This window comes from Anguilla anguilla, chromosome 13 (assembly GCF_013347855.1).
Source record: "Anguilla anguilla isolate fAngAng1 chromosome 13, fAngAng1.pri, whole genome shotgun sequence".
Classification (NCBI taxonomy): Eukaryota; Metazoa; Chordata; class Actinopteri; order Anguilliformes; family Anguillidae; genus Anguilla; species Anguilla anguilla.
The window spans coordinates 7,323,646-7,344,570 of record NC_049213.1 but is presented as its reverse complement, the minus strand read 5'-3'; the positions used below and the strand labels follow the sequence as shown (position 1 = coordinate 7,344,570).

The 20,925-nt window shown below is 46.6% G+C and overlaps 1 protein-coding gene across 17 annotated transcripts in view; it reads left to right on the top strand.

The window, feature by feature from the left end:
- Positions 1–20,925, top strand: part of ptprt (protein tyrosine phosphatase receptor type T) — a 297,385-nt gene that overhangs the window by 75,202 nt on the left and 201,258 nt on the right. For all 17 annotated transcript variants that reach the window (XM_035389554.1, XM_035389544.1, XM_035389558.1 and 14 more), the window contains exon 3: positions 16,523–16,794. In XM_035389554.1, the coding sequence (XP_035245445.1) occupies positions 16,523–16,794 (272 nt within the window). The remainder of the gene's footprint in view (positions 1–16,522; positions 16,795–20,925) is intronic.

Below are 20,925 nucleotides of genomic sequence, written 5' to 3'. Positions count from 1 at the left end.
GAGTTTTGTGTTTCTCTCCTGATTGGTTATGAGATGGTGAATGACTCTGAAGGGAGATCCAGGCTGCATGGTTACACACCTCTTTCATCATTTGTGTTTGGTTTTGCTTTATCGCTGCACAAAGCCTCACAATGCATATTATGCATTTACAAACAATTTTTTAAAAGTCAATTAAAATATACAGGATCCATGACAGTGGTCATTGTGTATTGGTTTGTGCATACACTTCGGTGGAGAGTGTATGTTGGTAATTAGTATGTTGGTGTATGTTGGTAATTAGACCCGTTTCCATTCCTGTTTCTTCTTTGGCTGTGGGTGTTAATGTCCTGAGTGCTTATTATAGGTCCCATGGTATTATGACAGAGTAGGGCTATCCTCCAACCTGCCTCTAAATTCATAGGTATAGGTTCATCGGGGTCCCCAGCCCTGGTCCCGGAGAACCGCAGGGTCTGCTGGGGTCCCTGGCCCTGGTCCTGGAGAGCCGCAGGGTCTGCTGGGGTCCCCAGCCCTGGTCCTGGAGGGTATGCTGGTCTTCATTGTAACTGAGCAGTTAATTGATAAATGAAAGCAGTCGATTACTTTGCCCCTCAGCGGGGAAACTGAATTAGCCTGTAGGCAGCTGACTCACCTTGCCTGGTTACGTGAAGCGGCTGTGAAGCGACTGCTGATTTTTGACTCCCCAGGATGGGAGCGTAGTATTCTGTCACTCGGGAAGGGAGGGGTGGGGGTGGCGGGGTACTTTTATTACAGCAATCTGGGTTTAATCAGAATAAGGAAATGGAGGGAGAGAGAGAGAGAGGGAGAGGGGAGGTGTTTCACAGACCCGCAGCTCCGTACGCAAGGATTCGATTCCTCCTCCCTGTCGGGGGAGCTGGGCTGAGGAACATCGCTGTCGCCACTTCCTCCTCCCGCCATTTCCGCCCGATCTCCGAAGGTGCGTTTAAAGGCGTGACTCACAGCCCAGCGGCGGGGCTAGCCCGGGACAACCCCTGCCCGAGCCCGGCCCCTCCCTCAAGCCCCCCCACCCCCACCCCCGGACCGAGCTCTGGGGCTCCCCGGTGCTTAAATCTGGCTGCTTTATGTGTCAGAACCGCGCGGGAGAGCGCGTGTCTTTTAAAGGGGGGGGCAGTTAGCAGGCGGCGCCCGGCGCGGCGTGCCTACGAACGCCCGTTAAAAACCCAATTACCCCCTCAACGCTTTTTTTATTTTTTTTTATTAGGGCCCATGAAAAAAATGTACAGCAATCATAAAAAGTCAATATGGAAACAGGGCGGCTGCCGTCCGCCGTGAATCAAAACCGCGAGCTCGGATCTAATGTTTAATTCAGAGCGACGTAAATCACGGACGCGTGAACAATATTGCGCTTTATTACAGTTTTACATTTATTTTACAGGGACGGGGTGATTTATCTCACAGGGAACGCCCTCTCTCCCTCCCTCCCTCCCTCTCCATTTCTCTCTCTCCCTTTCTTCCCCCCTCTCTCTCTCTCTCTCTCTCTCTCCCTCCCTCTCCATTTCTCTCTCTCCCTTTCTTCCCCCTCTCTCTCTCTCCCTCCCTCTCAATTTCTCTCTCTCCCTTTCTTCCCCCCTCTCTTTCTCTCTCTCTCTCTCTTTCCCATTCCCTCCCTCTCTCCTCCCCATCTCCTCTCTGTGCCTAGCGAGGCAGCGTCGATCCTACGACAGCGCGCCTTTGCTCGCGGTTCCTCCGCGGACGACCTCTCCGCATCTCTGCTACCCGCGTACCCAAGGGGCACAGTCGGGGAGACCGAATAAGTTTTTGATGTACGCGTTCATTCGGAGTTCAAAATCGAGACGGAAAACCGAAAGCGAAATTCCGAACACGACGGCGTGGGCCGTACTTCAAATGCAGAAACCGCGTATGGGCCGGCCGCAAGGATGATTCCACAAAGAGTGTTTATGGTTAATGCATGCAAATACATACGCATTCAAGGTCTCTCTGCGAGATTCGTTTTTGCTTTCTATCGCCTCGTTTCAATGCAAAAAAACCAACCATCAACAACAAGATGAAACTCTAAATTGGAAACCCACCACTGCACTTCTGTGTAACTAAGTGGCATCCTTGGCAATTAAAGCTATTTTATGGTTTGGTGTAAATACATTAAAAAAATATGATAAAGTGTAAAGTAAATAAATAAATACATAAAAAAAAAAAAAAAATGCATAGATTACCCTGCTCAAAAAATGAAATGGAAACTCAACTCCAGAACCATGGCGTCTCTGCTGCCACCCCGCCCCGCCCAAGCCCCCCCCCCCGCACCTCACCCGTCCCACCCCCCCTGAATTGCAGCTCCTCGCACAGGTTCCGTTCGGAGTGGGCGTCTCTATGCTTTACAGGACCGAGATTTGCACCCTTGGGGAGTAGGGGGGCGTGGGGGGGGGGGGGTGGGGGGTGGGGGGGGGATGAGTGGGAGATATGTGTTTGTCGAAAAACAAAAGCGAGCCGGCCCCATTCCTCGAGCAGAATGAAAGAGTCTGTGGCCCTTATGTGCCTGAAGCCCGGGTGATAAATTGGAATCTCTCCGTGCCGCACAGTCTAGAGGGTTCTTTTGCTCCGGCTGGGTTTTTTTTTCACCCCCTTTTATACGCCCTGGAGGTGCATGAGACCTGAATGAATGATATCTTGTTGTTTTTGTTCTCCTGGTTTTTTTTTTTTTTTGCTTTTTCTTTCCTTTTTCACATTAAGGTCAGCGGTTCATCTTTGTGTTCCTTGCCGCCTATTATGAGGTCTATACAGTCAGGGCCATGTATTTATATTGGGTCAACCAATAAATATATTCAACAAATAAATGGGTTATTGTGTTGTGTGTATTTAATGGCGCACAACGGAAATGAAATAGTATCGGATTTGAGGAGCTGTGAATGTGAAGTGCCATTTCCGCGTAAGCTGCACTCTGGTGCATGCGTGGGCTGCACTCTGGTGCATGCGTTTTCCCCCGTCTTAGCATCTTGCATCTTAAAGTGATCCGCTGGGGGGACATGTGGGATCGTGGAAGCTTTTGAACGGAAGTGGCGAGGAAGTGATGTCATTAGACGCCGCGTGGAGCGTCAGGTACCTCGCTGGTGATGGGGCGGGGGAGGGGGCGGGTCTGTGGCTGACGGCGGGCAACTCATCGGCAGTGTCGATGCGGGGGCGAGACACACGGAAGCGTTATCAATGCGGAGAGTTCAGGGGGGAGAGTCGGTACGCGCTACGGGGTTAAGCGTCGCTGCTTATTGCTCTGCTTGGATCAGTAGGTGCATGCTGCTCTACCTAGAGACCCAGAGCAGTGTTAGAGAAGGACAGAACAGTGTGGCTTTACCCTCAGCGTTAGAGAAGGACAGAACAGTGATGCTTTACCCTCAGTGTTAGAGAATGACAGAACAGTGATGCTTTACCCTCAGTGTTAGAGACGGACAGAACAGTGAGTCTTTACCCTCAGTGTTAGAGAAGGACAGAACAGTGAGGCTTTACCTTCAGTGTTAGAGAAAGACAGAACAGTGAGGCTTCACCCTCAGTGTTAGAGAATGACAGAACAGTGGGGTTTTATCCTCAGTTTTAGAGAATGACAGAACAGTGTGGCTTTACCCTCAGTGTTAGAGAATGACAGAACAGTGTGGCTTTACCCTCAGTGTTAGAGAAGGACAGAACAGTGAGGCTTTACCTTCAGTGTTAGAGAAGGACAGAACAGTGATGCTTTACCCTCAGTGTTAGAGAAGGACAGAACAGTGAGTCTTTACCCTCAGTGTTAGAGAAGGACAGAATAGTGAGTCTTTACCCTCAGTGCTAGATAAGGACAGAACAATAAAGAGGAGGTATGGCAAAGACATCAAAACAGATGAAACATTTGGTTCTGACAAATTAAATACAGACCATAGCCAACTATTCAGATGATGAGACAGAACATAAATATAAATTCCAATTTTCACTAAATACATTGTGACATTCAGCTCATCAGAAAGCACATTCATCAATTACCCCAGTAAAAATATTTTGTTTCTTCACTGTAACTTCAATTATGGTCTGTAATGACATACTTATTTTTAGACAATAAATAAGTAAAACAGGTCCACGAGCAGGAAGTTTGTTATTGTTTGCATAGCCATTATCTGGGAATTTAAAAGGTGGTTGATGATTGGCTGCTTTCTGAATACATAGTCAGAGTTTTGCCTCTCACTTCATACATAACAGCCAGTGAATTATCTGCAGACGAATCCCGCTGGATGTTTTCAGCAGATTATTGTACACAAGTCAATGCCCCTCACAAAGCAGATTTCTAAAAGCCTGCTATGTTCAGTTAAATGCGCCGTGCATGCAGTGCTTTTTTATAGACTAAATATAAAAATAAAAATATTACTTTGACCTTTTGACTTGAATAGGATGTCTGGAATGTGTTTTTGATCATCTAGATCTTGATCTATGAAAGAATTCCATGTGCAAGCACTCTTGCACTCTAAGCAAGAATAGGGCAGGACATACTAGCCAATTATCATTTGCGATGTTCAGTGTAATTGGCATACATTTTCAGTTCTACATTTTGTGGTAAATGCCTTCTATTCATCGAGCATGACTTATGTACAATTATTTTCTGTGCTTTGCATGTGCGGTACATTGAATGTTGTTTCTAGAGTGACTCTAAAATGATCTCCCTATCATCATATAAATTCATCGCTGGCTTCTCATTGAGTGTTTTGAATGCGCATGATAATTGTTGGATCCTCAGTGGTTCGTCACCTGGCCCTTTAATTGTGCTAGATGTGTGTACTTCAGAAACACGTGCCCAGTGTGTCAGTCTATACATTACTCTGTGGTGCAACACACGACTCAATCACAACAAAACCATAAAAACACAGCCGGTCTTCACCAGAGAGTAAGCTAAAAAAAAAAAAATGAAAAGGCACGTTTTTCATTTTTTAGGAGCTTTATGGAGTCTGTTTTTCTGGGCCATTGGGCAGTTTGAAATACAGAATGGGTTTATTGAAAGAAAACAAGGTCGTTTCCGCGCAGCGGTGCGTTAAAGAGCCGCTCGGATTACCGCGTGCCAGCGCGCCGTGGTGTGCGTGCGTTCGCTCTGAAGGCGTCGCGCCTGATTGGCTGTGTGTGATGAGATACGCGCTTGTGTCTGGCCGAGGCACGTGGGTGGCGGTCCTTTCACGACTCAAAGCCCCCCCAAGGCCGACTTTTTTTGGGCACACTTTCTGAGGCACAGTCGTGTTAGCACGTTAGCACGTTAGCTCCACATTCTTTCAGGCTTCTTGGAATTTCGAGGGTTCAAGGCCACTGTTTTGCCATAAATAAGGATGCGTCCGTCAGCAGGTGTTTTCCCCCCCGCTCTAAACATCCAAACAAATTGCGATATCTCTGGCTCACGTCCACCGCTCCTGTCTCCTTTCACTTCATGTTACCAGTCAGCTACAGTGATCAAAAATGTTCAGTTTTGCAGATTAGCTACTATTAGCATGTTCCTGGATTGTCTCCCAGATGATACAGAGGTGTAGGCAGCCAACTCAGGTAAGAGTCTTCGGCTCTGAACCCTGAGCTGAAGTCCACAGGCCGGGACCAATGTGGTTTTGGTCTTAAAAAGCAAAAGGTGCATTTTAAATACTAGTTTTGTTAAATGTGTTTGTCCGGTATTTAAAATAGGCTGTGCCGTGTTATATTTGTAGCATGCATTCCCAGTGACTACTCTGTAGTTTGCTTCAATCAACCGGTAGCACTTGCCAATCACTTAACGCAGTGCTCCTCACAGAAGCATTATTCACTCATTACTCTACGGACAAGAACTGCGCTATTATAACATTGCTTACGTCACTATATCACATTACGACCATGCCAGGAAATGACATTTTAATACCATATGAGAAGTGGTTAAGAGTTGAGATGGGGAATACTTCACACTGGAGCATTGAGACTGAGAGAAAACTCCACCACATTCATTTTCATTTTCAATTCTGTGTCATCTTAAATAATGATGGAAATTATGGGATTCGGTGTGGAACTGCGGGGGAAATGAATCTCGCTTGAAATCGCAAGGCGCTGTGTTTCTGTTCGCCACTGTACCGAGTGACTGAACCCAAACTTGGGTGAGGGGATGAATCTGATTCTGACCCCGTAGGCTGCAGGAATGACTGCTGACAGGATAAAGCATTTAATTTCACTGGGATCTATACGCTGAGAATCTCTTACAGTGCTCCGACGCTACGCTGAGAGATTATAGGCGTAATTACTTTGGACTGCACCATTTCAGGGCTGCACGAGGCAGAATAATTTGATTTATCCAGTCTGAGGCAGAGCGGACACATTGGTATTGTGTACCAGTGTCCAGTGGGTAGCAGTAATGCTTTTTAAAGGTTAATGTCTAACCCCCTCCACCCCCGCCCCCGCTCCTTCCATAGGTGACAATGGTGTGGAAAGATTCCTGTGGAGGAATCTGACTCTGTTTCTCCTGTGACAATGTTACTGTACAGCTTCTAACGTTTCATGTTATGCAACTTGGTTCGTTACAGCAGAATAGCCGTGTGTGCATTTTACCATCCAGTTCGTGAAGAGACTTCTGTGCAGGTGATTGGTGAGGGAGTGAGGGGGGAAGGTGGAGGGATTATGTTCACATATCATGTCGTAATTTCAGAAACATCTGGTTACTATAGGACCTTAATAGCCAATCCACATGTGCCCAGGGTCCTGAGCACGTGAAGATGTGAAAAGAATTGAATATTAATATAAATATGACTGTCTGGCTGTTCAAACATTATGTTCTGATTCAGCATGAAAGGCATTGTAATTCTTGAAGGGAAAAGATGGTGTTGAAAATCAAGATTCGGCTGAACAGTTACAGTTGGTAGGAAAAAGTTTGGAAACCTATGGAAAATTGCATGTTTGGTTGAATTTATAAGCGAGAAGAAGTCAACCCAACCTCTGCCGGGTATGAACTTAAACATGAAATGCTACCGAAAATTTGAATGCACAATTACTATTTATTTGCTGGATTTAACAGAATGAAAAAAACATAAGACAGTAAATGCGGCATATTTGTATCCTGCAGATGTTGTGATAATTTCTTTTCACTTTGGGATTCGACCAATCATGCAGTTTTCCCAGGGTTGCCCAAACTTTTACATGCCACTGTATTATGATTATGCTGATATTCCAATTGCTAGATGTTAAATGCCAAATAAAAACAGTTAGTGAAAGAATACTCATTATTGGTGGTATTGCCATCAAATTTTAATGAGGATTTGTCCATAATTGTTGCTGTGTGGCTCCATTGTGTTTCTGAGCTGACCAGGCACAGCCACAAGCATCTGTATCCACTCAAAAAAAAAAAAATCTCTTTCGCACCTACCGCGTTTGAGCTTCTGTTGCTTGGCTTCAGTAATATTTGGAATAATTCTCAGCTCAAAAAAAACCTGGAAGGTACAGTAACTCCCAGGAGACCAGGATTATGCCAGTACTCAAAAGGACTCGAGAATAGGATGGTTCTTTTGGGTATGTTATTTTCAGGCTTGCTCTAAAAACAAGGAGGTGCTCCCCGGGAGGGGTTAACAGGGACAAGATAAATATAGATACTGAGGTTCAGCTTTCATATTTACTTTCAAATTTGTTTCAGGCATTTTATTTGATGTTGGTCTGTCAGATTGTGCTCATGTTGGTAGAACACACTATTTACCTTTGGACATATTTGTTAATAATAAGGTTTAACACCAGGAGCGCCGGACCATTTCCTGGCATTCAAATAACTTTTCGCGCGGCCAAGGGTCAAATGACACATTAGCCTTCAAACTGGAAATATTCGCATTGTTCGCTAGATGGCGCTTATTAGACAGGAGCTGACAAAGGTTGCCAGCCCATTGTCCTAATGAAATATTTGCGAGATTTTAGACTGTCAGAGTATCAGAGTAAGTTATGTTTTAGTTACGGCTCGGCATTCTAGTCAACACATTGTTGCAATATAAATGTATTTAGAATAAACAGTATGTCTGTATGAAAAGCTAACAATAAACAGATTGTAGGGAGGTCAAACCTGTTTTTCAAAAAACAAATTTGACAGTTTATTCTTCATGCATAATATCATAAATGCTAATAATCAAATAGGCTAACAACATATAAATCACCAATTTGCTAAAATTAGCCGCTTCCCTCCGCATGTGATCACTGATCGCTGTCGTTGGAGGGAAACGCATCATCACCCGTGCGAATTTTAGGGTCGGGTTTTCTGTTTTATAAAAATACATGTAAAAAATATTGTCGTTCAAACGAGTTTTTTTCCGGTGACCAGAAAACATGTAGGCTAGGCTACACTGGCAAGCAGGTCATAGCTGGCTGTGACTATTCGACTGGGGATTCGAAATCCAAAGTCTCTTTCTTATTCATCGTAGACTAATTACAAAAAACACCCATTCGTAACACTGAATAATACCGCACTGTACATAAGACCATAGCAAATATATACATGCAAGAATCCTGTTGTTCAAACGAGTTTTTTCCGGTGACCAGAAAACATGTAGGCTATACAGGCAAGCAGGTCATAGCCTAGCTAGCTGTGACTATTCGACTGGGGATTCGAAATCCAAAGAAGTCTCTTGTTCATCGTAATTACAAAAAACACCCATTCGTAACACTGAATAATACCGCACTGTACATAAGACCTTAGCAACCAAGTGGAATTTCAAAACTGATTATCGCTTCAGCGCACACACAAAGTCAAATTGAGATAGCAACAAAGTAAAAAGACGAGACACCTGTCTTCAGTAATTTGCTTTATTAGATCAAAAAGCATACAGCACATTGTTAGGAAGTTGAAACGATTTTGAAAATATAACGTTAGCTAAATATATAGCTAGCAAGTTGAATTATTTAGAATCACCCCGCAAATCAATAAATAAAAAATCTCACAGAAAGTCCACTGATAACAAGTGCACTAAATAAACGTAATCCGTCTGGGATAAATGCATAGGAAATTTGCCGAGGGAACCGATGGCAGAAGAAACGTCCGAGTTGGTGTACAAAAAGACGTCTTCACTGAAACACTCTATAAATAAACTAATTAACAGCCGAAACAAACCATGACTAACTATAAACTAACAAACTACGCTATGATTCAAATATATTTTTATCATGCTGTATTGTAGTGGTTTCTTTATTTTAGATTGTTTTTGCAATAGTGTTACAGTTTGTAGTCCTAAAACCCGGAAGTAAGTTGGCATTGGGTTCTCATCAGATTTCTCCCGTGGGGTTTTAGTTTTCTGCCGAAAGTAAGGTTTGTGGTGAACGTAAGCCTAAATGAGCTTCACGATTGTTTGTCAACCGTGGATTTCTAAGCTGTCATGTGCTTTTGAAAAGTAGGCTAAGTTTCTATATTGAAACTACAAGAGCGGTCACATTTTTGCAATAACCACTCTTGTTTTACTAGCTCGCATGCACGCTGAGCGTCGAACGCTAAGCGTGAGTGAGCGGCGAACCCATAGAACTCGTAAAACAAAACGTGAAACTGTTTTAGGCATAAATTAACCATAGGTCTTATTTTCGGAAGAAAACTAAATCCCTATTGGAAAAATGCATTGGCAATCTGCCGAGGGAACCCATGGCGGAAGAAACGTCCGGGTTGGCCTACAAAAAGACGTATTCACTGTAATATTCTATGAATAAACAAATTAACAGCCGAAACAAATAGCGCTTCGAATATATTTTTATCTTGTTATATTGTAGTCGTTTCTTTAGCTTAGATTTAGTTTTTTCAATATCATACGCAGCATTGTTGTTGTACGTGAACGTGTCGCATGCAGCCATTGTGCACGAGAATGATAATGCATAAAATTGAAAAAAAAAAATTGTTTATGCATTTGAAGACGGATCAATTTTATTTTAACCCTTATTTAGAAATTTCCAGTTGTATAATAACTGTAAAAATAAAATGTAGGGCTATGATTTCAGAACACAAGGGAAAGGCATAGGCATAAACAAATGATCACAAAACGAACGCAATAGCCTATAAAAATATTTTTTAAGATCACATATTTAAAACATTATATAATGTATTATTCAAAATAAACATAAACAAATATTTCTAATAACAAAATAAATAAAACATTCGTACAAATATAAATGCGTGTCCACCGCGATGAAAAGTATATCCTTGCGCCTCCTGGTGTGGTGAAGGAAAACTGACTCCTTAGTCTGAAGACGGCCGTAATTTAACAACACTGTTATAACACACACGGAAGTGAAATAAGGTGCTTTTAACATTTTCCAAACGGGACTTTGACATTCCTACTACGCTGGTACGTAAAGAACAAATATTTAGGAAAAGTCAGTGAATGCGGATGATGTAGCTTGCTAGTAACTAAATGAAAAAAATCCTAAACTCCGAAATATCTCAGTGACAGGTCAAATGACCTGTCACAGCGCTCCTAGTGTTAATTAGTAGTATTATTGTTGTTAGATTGTTGTTTCAGCGTCGCGACTTGTCTGTCCATTTTAAAACGCGATTACAAATGTAAAAGTGTATTTTTTCTTTGAATTTGAATATAAAAATAAGCTTAAAGTTAACTTTCTGGAGTTTTTTCATAACCTCAGTTGGTTAAGTGCTAATGTCACACATTGTGCCATGACATTAATAGCACACGCTAATTTCCATTGGCTGTGCTGCGGCGTTGATGCTAGCTCTCCTGTCAGCATTGTGCCGTGACATTAATAGCATACGCTAATTTCCATTGCCTGTGCCACAGCGTTGATGCTAGCTCTCCTGTCAGCATTGTGCCGTGACATTAATAGCATACGCTAAGTTCCATTGGCTGTGCCGCGGCGTTGACGCTAGCTCTCCTGTCAGCTCGACGCCGTCGCGTTTCGCCGCGTCCCCCCTCTCCCCCCCGGCGATGACACTTCACGGGCGGTGGGGCTAGCAGGCTCCCTACAGTTGGAGGATGATAAGCAGAGAGAGAGATGATGGTCAGTGGAGCAAAAGGATAGTGAGCAGACAGAGAAAGAGATAGAGAGAGAGGATGGTGAGCAGAATGACGGAGAGAGAGAGGATGGTGAGCAGAATGACAGTGAGTGAGAGAGAGACAGAGAGAGAGAGAGAGGGAATGGTGAGCAGAATGACAGAGAGAGAAAGAGAGAGGGGATGGCGAGCAGAATGACAGAGAGAGAGAGAGAGAGGATGAACAGAATGACAGTGAGAGGGAAACAGAGAGAGAGAGGGGATGGTGAGCAGAATGACAGAGAGAGAAAGAGAGAGAGGGAGAAAGAGAGAGAGAGAGAGAGAGGATGGCGAGCAGAATGACAGAGAGAGAGAGATAGAGAGAGGATGGTGAGCAGAATGACAGAGAGAGAAAGAGAGAGAGGATGGTGAGCAGAATGACAGAGAGAGAAAGAGAGAGAGAGGATGGTGAGCAGAATGACAGAGAGAGAGAGGGGGAGAGAGAGAGAGAGAGAGAGAGAGAGAGGATGGCGAGCCATTTCCCTGCTGGTAGCTGCAGCTCTGCCAGGCCGCGGCTGAGCCCCTCCGTGCCTCTGGGAGTTACGGCAGGGCGGTGTCCGCTTTCTTCCGGCGCCCTGGCTTTCCGGGGAACGCAGCGGATCGCCGCGCTCATCCAGCGCCGCGGCAAACAGGCGCTTTATTGTCTCCGAAAATTACTGCTGGGGCCGAGGGACGAAGGAGCGGCGGGGCTCGATCAAACGCAGCCGCCGCCGACCAAAAAAAAAACACCGCCCCCTCCAATAACTGCATATTAAAGTGACAGTCGCCATAGCGCCCGCCATTCGTCATTTCGCGTTAGTGCGGAACAAAACCGCCGCCTGACTCGAAGAGGAGGCGATATCCAGTCCGAAGAGCTCGGCCTCTCTCGGGAGTGGCGCTCCTATGAAGAAAGGCATTCTCGTCGGACGAAGTCGCCGCCGCTCGAACGCTACGCGCTAAAATCGTTAGCCCAGCCGAACTCGGGCGGTCTTCGGCTCCCGGCGAGTAGGAGAACGGATCTGTTTGCGCTCGTCGAAGCTGATGCGCGACGGCGTACCTGAGCGCCCGCTTCAGCGCTCTCGCGTTCCCGCTAAGTCGCGCGCGACGCACGGAACGCACAGGGACGAGGATTCGAGCTCGACCGTCGCGGCAAAAGGGGGTGATTTTCCCCTCCCTCCGCGTTAGCCGCGGGGCCGTCGAGCGACAGAGAACCGGGAAGGAGCCGTTTATTAATCTCTTCCCTTTATCTCCTGCGGTTAGCGGGAGCCGCCCGCGTTCAAATCGATTTGCCCGCTTCGGCGTTAGCGCGTGCTCGCTATCGCGGAAAGCCGCTTCCGTTTCGCGCCGTTGACCGAAAGCTCGCCGATCGCCGGGTGGAGAGAGAGAGAGAGAGAGAAAGGACGTCCGCGCTTAGACATGGTTCAGACATTTCCTGTCACTTAAGTCACTTTTCCACCGCATGGTACCGGCTCAACTCAACTTGACTCTACTCAAATTTTTTGGTTTTCCTTCGGGCAAAAGTTGTGGATAGTACTTGGTACCTGGTACTTTTTTTGATATCACCTCCGTTGAGGTTCCAAGTGAGCTGAGGCGATACCAAAAGGTGACGTGAAAACACTGCAGACCACTGATTGGTCAGAAACGGCAGTTTCATGCGGCGTTGCTATTGACGACCAGCTACATTGAAGGGGGGGTACTATCTGCAGTGGAAAACAAAGTACTTGGTACCAAAATCGAGTAGAGTCGAGTTGAGCAGGTACCATGCGGTGGAAAAGCAGCTTTAGATGTGCAACTCCCATAACAAGCCCAAATGCCAACCAGTCTCCCTCTACCCTACAGCCCAGTGTTTTAGAGTATTTGTCGAATTCAGTAAAGTCCAGCTGTGCACCTGTCACACTGAAACATCACTTGCTTCATTGTGATTCCTTTCAAGTTCAGATATTTAAAAATAATAATAAATAATGTGCGCTTCCCTGTGTGTTGCTATCTGGTGATTGGAAGTAGTGCAGAGACATATGCAAATTAGGCATCTGTTGTTTCTCTAGGATTCTGGGTAATGCAGTATGTTTGCCTGCTTACGTCAGATGCTTCTGCATCTTAGACAAGCAAAGTGGAGCAGATCCCTGCCAAAGAACATTCCAAGATTATTATCATTTGCGTCAGCAGCTATAGTTAATAGTTTATTTTCAGCACGGTTAAGTGAACTCCAAATATATTTGTATTTTTCTTCATGCTGTACACTACAGTTTACTTGACCAATATTGGGATTTATTTTACATATTCAAACTCACACAGGTGTTTGTGGTTTTTGATTTTTGGAGATATTACTTTAAAACAGTCACTACTATGTGGGAGACCAAGGAGGAATTTAATGTGAATAAACAACTCAATTTAGTTGCTGTTGTTTTTTCTTCTTTTTTTTTGCATTATTCAGACGACATTTTAATTTTGGAATTTCTATATGCAAGGAAATTAAATGATTACTTTCTTTGTTGAATGTCCCCTTGATGCCCAGAAGAACACTGAGTATATTAGAATGATTGTAAGTGCACTGCCTGGGTGGACTTGCAATCAGGAGATGGTCTACCTGAACTATAAGTGGAGTCTACTTCAGGCCTCAGCACTTTACCAGACATATACCTTTTTATTTTTTATTACTTATTTATTTGTTTTACATTTTGGGCATTAAGCCGAGGGTCTTGTCCAGAGTGATTTGCACAGCCCACATGCGGTTCATACAGCGCACTTGTACAGATGCACATTTCTCTAAAGTGGTTCAGGTTAAGTACGTTGCTCGAGGGTAGAAATGCAAAGGCTTTTCCGCTTGGGAGTTGGACCTGAAACCTTGGGGCTGGACACCAAGTTCCCACACCTTTATGACACACCAATTGAGGCATGAAATAGGTTACAATTGTGACAGTCGGGACAACAGTGCAGCATGAGGTGGGTTTGCCACTTCGAGGTTGCCAGTTTGAGTCCCAGCTGGGGCACTGCTGTTGCAGCCTTGAGCAAGGTTCTTATGCTGAAGTGCTTCAACATAAGAATGCAACATGAAGAATGTAATCTGTACAAATCGCTCTAGATGAGAGCTTCTGCTAAAAGCCTTAAGTGTAGATGTACCTCCTTCTGCTAAATGCCTGATGTGTTGATGCACCTCCTGCTAAATTCCTAAAGTGTAGATGTACCTCCTGTTAAATGCCTGAAGTATAGATGTACCTCCTTAAGTTTTATGTAAGTTATTGTGATTATTGTGGTGATGCAAATGAAAGTAATGCTTATGCATGCTGTATAGCATGGCAAAAGCCTGTGTACAACAGACAATAATTTGTCTGTCTGTCTGCCTGTATGTCTGTCCGTCCGTCCTCCATCTGTCTGTCTGCCTGCCTGCATGTCTGTCTGTCTGTGTGTTTGTTTGTTTGTCCGTCCGTCCTCCATCTGTCTCTCTCTGTCTGCCTGCCTGCCTGTCTGCATGCCTGTCTGTCTGTTTGTCTGTCTGTCTGTCTGTCTGTCTGCCTGTCTATCTTCCTGCCTGCCTGCCTGCATGTCTGCCTGTCTGTCTGTCTGTCTGTTTGTCTCTCTGCATGCCTGCCTGCCTGTCTGTCTGTGTGTCTCCCTGCCTGCCTGCCTGCCTGCCTGCCTGTCTGTCTGTCTGTCTGTCTGTCTGTCTGTCTGCCTGTCTGCCTAAAGAACAGCAGTGGAACAGTGATGCTCCACCCCGCTGTTTTCAGCCCGCTCCTCTGAAACATCGGCGTTTGAAGCGGATGTTTCCGGAACGCGGGGCGGTGTGAGAGGCTCGGGAGCACTCAGCCTTGCGCAAAAAGAGAGGCTGGCATTTTTGTAATGGCAGAGGGGCATGCTGGGAAGGCCAATGTAAAACCAGAGAGGCTGGAGTGAAGATATTTAATCAGGCCTGTTCGGCGATAATGGCCTGCTTCGGCTGCGGGGAAGATTGTGGCTCTGCTCTGCATTGATTGGCTCCATCTCATCGCAAGGTCAGAGTGATTGATGGGCATCACGCTCATCACCCACCCTGCTCGCTGATGAGGCCCACGCCATTTCCGTGATGAATAGTTTGATTTGGTGCTCCATGTGGCGTCTTCGCTGGCAGCCAGAAGTGCTTGTGTTTCAGGGCATGGGGAACGGCTCAAAACAAGTCCGGAAACAGACTGTAGAGAGGGCATCATACACCTCTGTGCACCTCTGAACATCACACCTGTATACCTCTGAACATCACACCTGTACACCATCCACACCTGTACACCTCTGCACATCACACCTGCACATCACACCTCTGCACACCCTATAAACCCTGTATACACAATATTCACCCTCTGTAGCCCCTATATAAATGCGTTATAAACCCTCTATAACTCTGTACACCATATATACAGTCAATACACTCTGTAAATAGCTAGAACAAAAACCTGCACCCACACCAGCCCTTTTTGGGTGAGATTGGACACTCCTGCTCTTTACGTTGAGTTATGTGTCTCTATCTTCTGGCCCTTATAAATCCAGAGTAGGAAAGGCAATTTAATTTGTCACCGAATGTATTCAGCTCCTGAACCTTTTCAAAGACTCAACTTTTTCTTTTAAAGGTCTTCTTAACTTTTTATAGTGAATGTATGCAACTGTGTTAATGCTGAAGTGTCTGTGTGCCTGTCTGTGTCTGTCTGTTTGTCCTACGACCTACTCACAGTGCAAAATCCTGACACAGTTAGCTTATTGCACTATGTCAAAGACACCATTAAAAGGGAATGAGAAAGACCTGCACACGGTTGGCCTATACCTGCTCGGTTGCAACACTCGACGGAATTAAAGCTGGATACGGGTGTCCATGTCAAGTGCTTAAGCACACGCAGGATAAATGATACAGTCTGTCTGATTGAGTACTTTAATGGGGTCACGGTGAATTGCTGTTGTTTCAGCAATGCGCCTGCAAAGACCACCTGCATAATTACTCTCACTAATCACCTCATTGTTATTATTCTAAGATAAGTTTTAAAAATGTATAAAGCCTGATCGTTTGGCTATTTTCCCTATCCCAGCTTGAACACAAGCCAGCTGAAACCAGCGAGACTATATAAAAATGTTCTCCAATATGGGTGACTTCATATTTCATATGGGAGAACTATCAAAATTATTATTTCATTCAGTACAGACATCTTATGGGTTTGAAAGCTCATGTCATTTGGCCAGGGTCACCTGTCTTTGACCAGAAGAACCACTAGGTCTGCTGCGTTCTGTTTTCACTGAAAAATCAGGACCCATTTCAGGGCCAGTAGAGTGTAGAAGAGCATGCGGGGAACGAGGCAGAGACCCTTGGGGTGTTTGACACAACGCAGGAAACTCCCTGGTGACAAACCTAGGCTGTCATGGACTGAATGGCCTGTTCTCCTCATTATGTATTCTTATGCTCTTATGTTCTAGATGGGCTCAATGGCATGTTCTCCTCATTATGTATTCTTATGCTCTTATGTTCTAGATGTGCTGACTGGCCTGTTCTCATTATGTGTGTACGTAGCCTGTTCCTGTGTTCCTGAGTTCTCACGTTCCCCGGTTCCTCCGCAGGTTCCTTCATGGTGGTGAACGCCTCTGGGCGGGCCTCCGGGCAGAAGGCTCACCTGCTGCTGCCCACGCTGAAGGAGAACGACACGCACTGCATCGACTTCCACTACTCGCTGTCCAGCCGCGACGGCTCGGGCCCCGGGGCGCTCAACGTCTACGTCAAGGTCAACGGCGGCCCGCAGGGCAACCCCGTGTGGAACGCCTCGGCCTTCGTCACCGAGGGCTGGGTCAAGGCCGAGCTCGCCATCAGCACCTTCTGGCCCAACTCCTACCAGGTACAGCACGTCTCCCGCGGCAACGCGCTACACTCAAACGGCAACTCCTGCTAGGTACCATACATCTCTATGGCAACGCACTACAGTCAAACGCCAACTCCTGCTAGGTACCATACATCTCTATGGCAACACACAACACCCAAACACCAACTCCTACTGGGTACCATACATCTCTATGGCAACACACTACACTCAAACACCAACTCATGCCAGTTACCGCCCATCTCCCCTGGCAATGCACTACAGTCAAACTCAACTCCTGCTAGGTACCGTGTGTCTCCCCGGCAACACACTACATTCAAACGCCAACTCCTGCTAGGTACCATACATCTCTATGACAATGCACAGCACTCAAACACCAACTCATACCAGGCACTTTATGTCTCCACAGCATTGCTAAGCACTCAAACGCAATTCCACCCTATCCCATTCCATCCCATAATCAATGTCTGTCTGAAATTGCTGTGACGTGTGCCCATGTGACCAGCTTCTCAACCCGCTTTACAATTGAATGCAGGTTTTTTGAAGGTGTAATTCTGGACAAACGTGGTTTGGAGATTACTTTTTGATATATCACTTTGTCTAGTGAAAAAAAAAGCAAAGCCTTGTATTTATTTCAGCGCAAAGTTTTTTGGGGAAAAGGGCTGATTGAATGTGAAGCTCGGTGGCCCAGGTCTCGCATTGCGTGAAGGCAGATGATGTTTTTCTCAGACGGTGGGAGGGACCCGCCCGCTCCGTGACGCACGCGCTCGGTAGCGAGCGTCTCCGTTTCACCTCCGTCGTCGCGTCGTTTGGGACGAGCGGTTTTTGTAGCCGCGGTGACCGTGGCCTGGAGGCTCGGACCCGAACGAACGACTCAGGTCCCCCCATCTTCTGCTGCTCAAGAGATTGGGGTTCTGCTGTTTTACACATTTACACAACTAAATCAACTAAATCACATTTAGGCATTGAGTAGAACTTCTTATTCAAGGCCACTTCTAGAAGTGCACACGTTCCGGTTTAACCAATGGAAAGAGCCGACACAGAGTCATCTGGGTCACAGCCAATAGTAATTATCATTGCATAGACCTACCTTTACTGCGCTAGGTACCGAAGGGGATTTGAGGACACACTGCTCTGAGTAGCAGATGCGTTTGAGGGTATAGCTATAGCTATATATAGCACAGGTAGGGCAGCTACACCCATGATAAACGCGTGGAGCTCTGTGTTAGCTGTGCCAAGATGCGGGGAGATTTCACAATGCTCTCTTGCACACAAGCCACGAGGGGTTTCATTTTAAACAGTAGTAGAGAGGCTAGTCAATATTTGTCCACACGCTTTTACTGACAGCAGGTTGGGTTTTCCGACAGAAGGAGCGATGTTTATGTGCACTTGGGAACGGGATCTATAAATGCGCAGTGTGGTTCTCTGCTGCGGTGGGACTTTCCGGAATGTTTCGGAATTGTGGTTGGAGGGGCAGGTTGAATTCATCCGTACGATGTAGAAATGATTCCGTTTGGAAACTGCCACTGACAGCTCATCTCTGACTCTTTGCATGCGGTTTGGTTCAGTTACGTAATTCAGTAGTAGAATCAGATTTTTTTTTCTTCCTTTTTTAAAGTTAATGGTGAGATGAATATGGTAATTAGGTCAGTGTGCTACGTTTCGTGTGGCTGTGGTAATGGCTTTGAGACTCAGCAGTGTTTCGTGGCTAGAAATAACCGTTTGGCCTAGCGGAATGCCTCTACGAACCGACTCCAGGAAAGATTCCGTAACTGAAGTTTCGTCACCTTTGTGCGGCTGTGTCATAAATCACCTGCTTTATCCCTCACCTGCGAATGTAAGTGAAAATAAGCTTTGTGGAAATACTTTCTAGGGCATCTCTCCATCACCCCCTCCCTCCCTCCCTCCCTCCCTCCCTCCCTCCCGGTAGAGACTGAAGGTGAAGACAGCCAGGGAGAGATGGAAGAGGATCACGGAGATTTGCTCAGTCAGAAATAAAATGTCAATAGACGTGTTTCTCGTCCGCGCAACGGCGTCCTTGAACGCTTTACGGCTCCGTAATCGTCTCCGGGAGCAGCCGCGCCGCGACAGAAGAGCAAACATTTGGGCAGCAGTGTGAATATTTAGGTGTTTACACTTCCCCCCCGCGATCAAATATTCATTTAGTCCCCGGATGCATACGACGAGGAGATAATCCAGAAAAGCTTTTTCCATCACGGAGAAGGCTCGCGGAAGGATATCTGATTATTTACGACGCGCTGGGTTATTAAACGAGTCTTATTAATTTGTTTTTTTACGACGGGGCCGACTGCCGTCGACGGCTCCGGAGCCGGAGAGAGTTTTCGATAAGCGCTGTGAGATCCAGCTGCGCGGCGTCGAGGAGAACGACGGGAACCTGCTGTGCGCTCGATTCGTCAAACGAGCGCCAGCATGCGAACAAATTGGCGCACAACAGGAATATTTACCGAACGTGGTGTGCCATTAAAAACATAATACCCTCTGCCTGTCTATTATTATTATTATTATTCTTCTTCTTCTTCTTATTATTATTATTCTTATTCTTCTTATTATTATTATTATTATTATTATTATTAAGGGGCATCGGTAGCTCAGTGGTAGAGGTTTCGCCTGCCATGCCGGCCAATGCCCCAAAACCCAGCCACTGGGGATGCGCGAGTCAGTGCATTCGTAGTCCTGGTCCCAAGCCTGGATGAATGGGAAGGTTGCGTCAGGAAGGGCATCCGACGTAAAACATATGCCAAATCAAATATGCGGATCAGGATGATCCGCTGTGGCGACCCAGCCGAAAGAAGAAGAAGATTATTGTTATTGTTATTATTATTATTATTCTTTCATTAATATAACTGATGTAATAATACAGTACTAATACTGAACACAGACGTTTTAAAGCTGTCCCATTCAGGCTGTATTCTCTGAGAGTCTCCTAATATGTGTGTTTTACAAAATCGTGTTTCCCCCCTCCCTCCCGCCCTCCTTTTCCCCCAGTGAAAGCGTAGGTGAGAGCAGACAGGTGTCCCAGGAGTGTGTGAGGGACTCATGAACCGCAGTCTGCTTCGGGCCCCGACAGAGCGGGCGCGGCGCGACAACAAAAGCGTTTATTTGTTTTGCGGGGAGGCGGCGAAGCGGCGGGCGTAAACACGGGAGGCGCGTCCTAATAACAGCTGGCGTGGGAGGTGCGAATTAGAGCCGTCTGCAGAGTCGCCTGCGCAAAAAATCGCACAAGGGCCCCGAGAGTATGGGCCCCAGCGCCGGTTCCGTCAGGCGAGTCTCAGGAGAGGGGGGGTGGGGGGGAGCGTGGATGACGCCGGTCGCGCCTTCGGGTGTTTTGCGGGCGGCTGGGGGTTTTCTGCGTCCGCGTCGGCCAGGGGGAGGCGCTGTGGGGAGACAGGGAGAGCCCTCGGCGGGCTGGGCTCCCATCTCGGGCCCGGCTGCTGGGAAAACGAAGCGCCAAACGCTTCTCCCGCTCTTGCGGGACAGCGTGGGGGGGGGGGGGGGGGGGCGACAGAACCGCCCCGGGCGGCGGCCTGGCGCGCGGCGTCCGGTTCTGGATTTAGCCGGAGACGGACCGCGGTTAACGCGGCTTTTAGCGAGCGAGGAAGCGCCCGAACGTCTGAAGCGTCGAGCGAGGAGAGAGCGAGGCGACGGCGGCGTCCGCGCTGAACGGCGTTCTCACGCGTGAGGCGAGATGCCTCGAACAGGTCCCGGCGATCCGACGCGAAACGACTGCTTCGATGGAGAATTTACGAGCCGCTGCCGCTTCGAGAAGCCTTTAAAATCCAACTCGGCGTGACGGGAAACTGCAGGTCCTTCCCGCTAACGCGGAGATGAAAGGCAGAACCTTCTCTCCGGAGAATGTCCGGGGGAATGTTTCGCGCGTGTCTGTTATGTCATTATCGCTGTGTAATAACTCCCGTCCGACAGATGCGCGCCGCAGCTGCTGATGTATTTACACTTTCGCCGGAGCTCCTTCGCGGACGGAGTGGATTCTGGGAAATGCCAAGGAGTACCGGCTGTGGGGGGGGGGGGGGGTTGTGTGAAAATGCATCGGGTGTTGAGGATGTTATATCGCAGTGGAGTTAAGTGCGTTGTTAGGGTGTTGCTAAGGGTGCTGTTCAAAGTGGCGTAAGG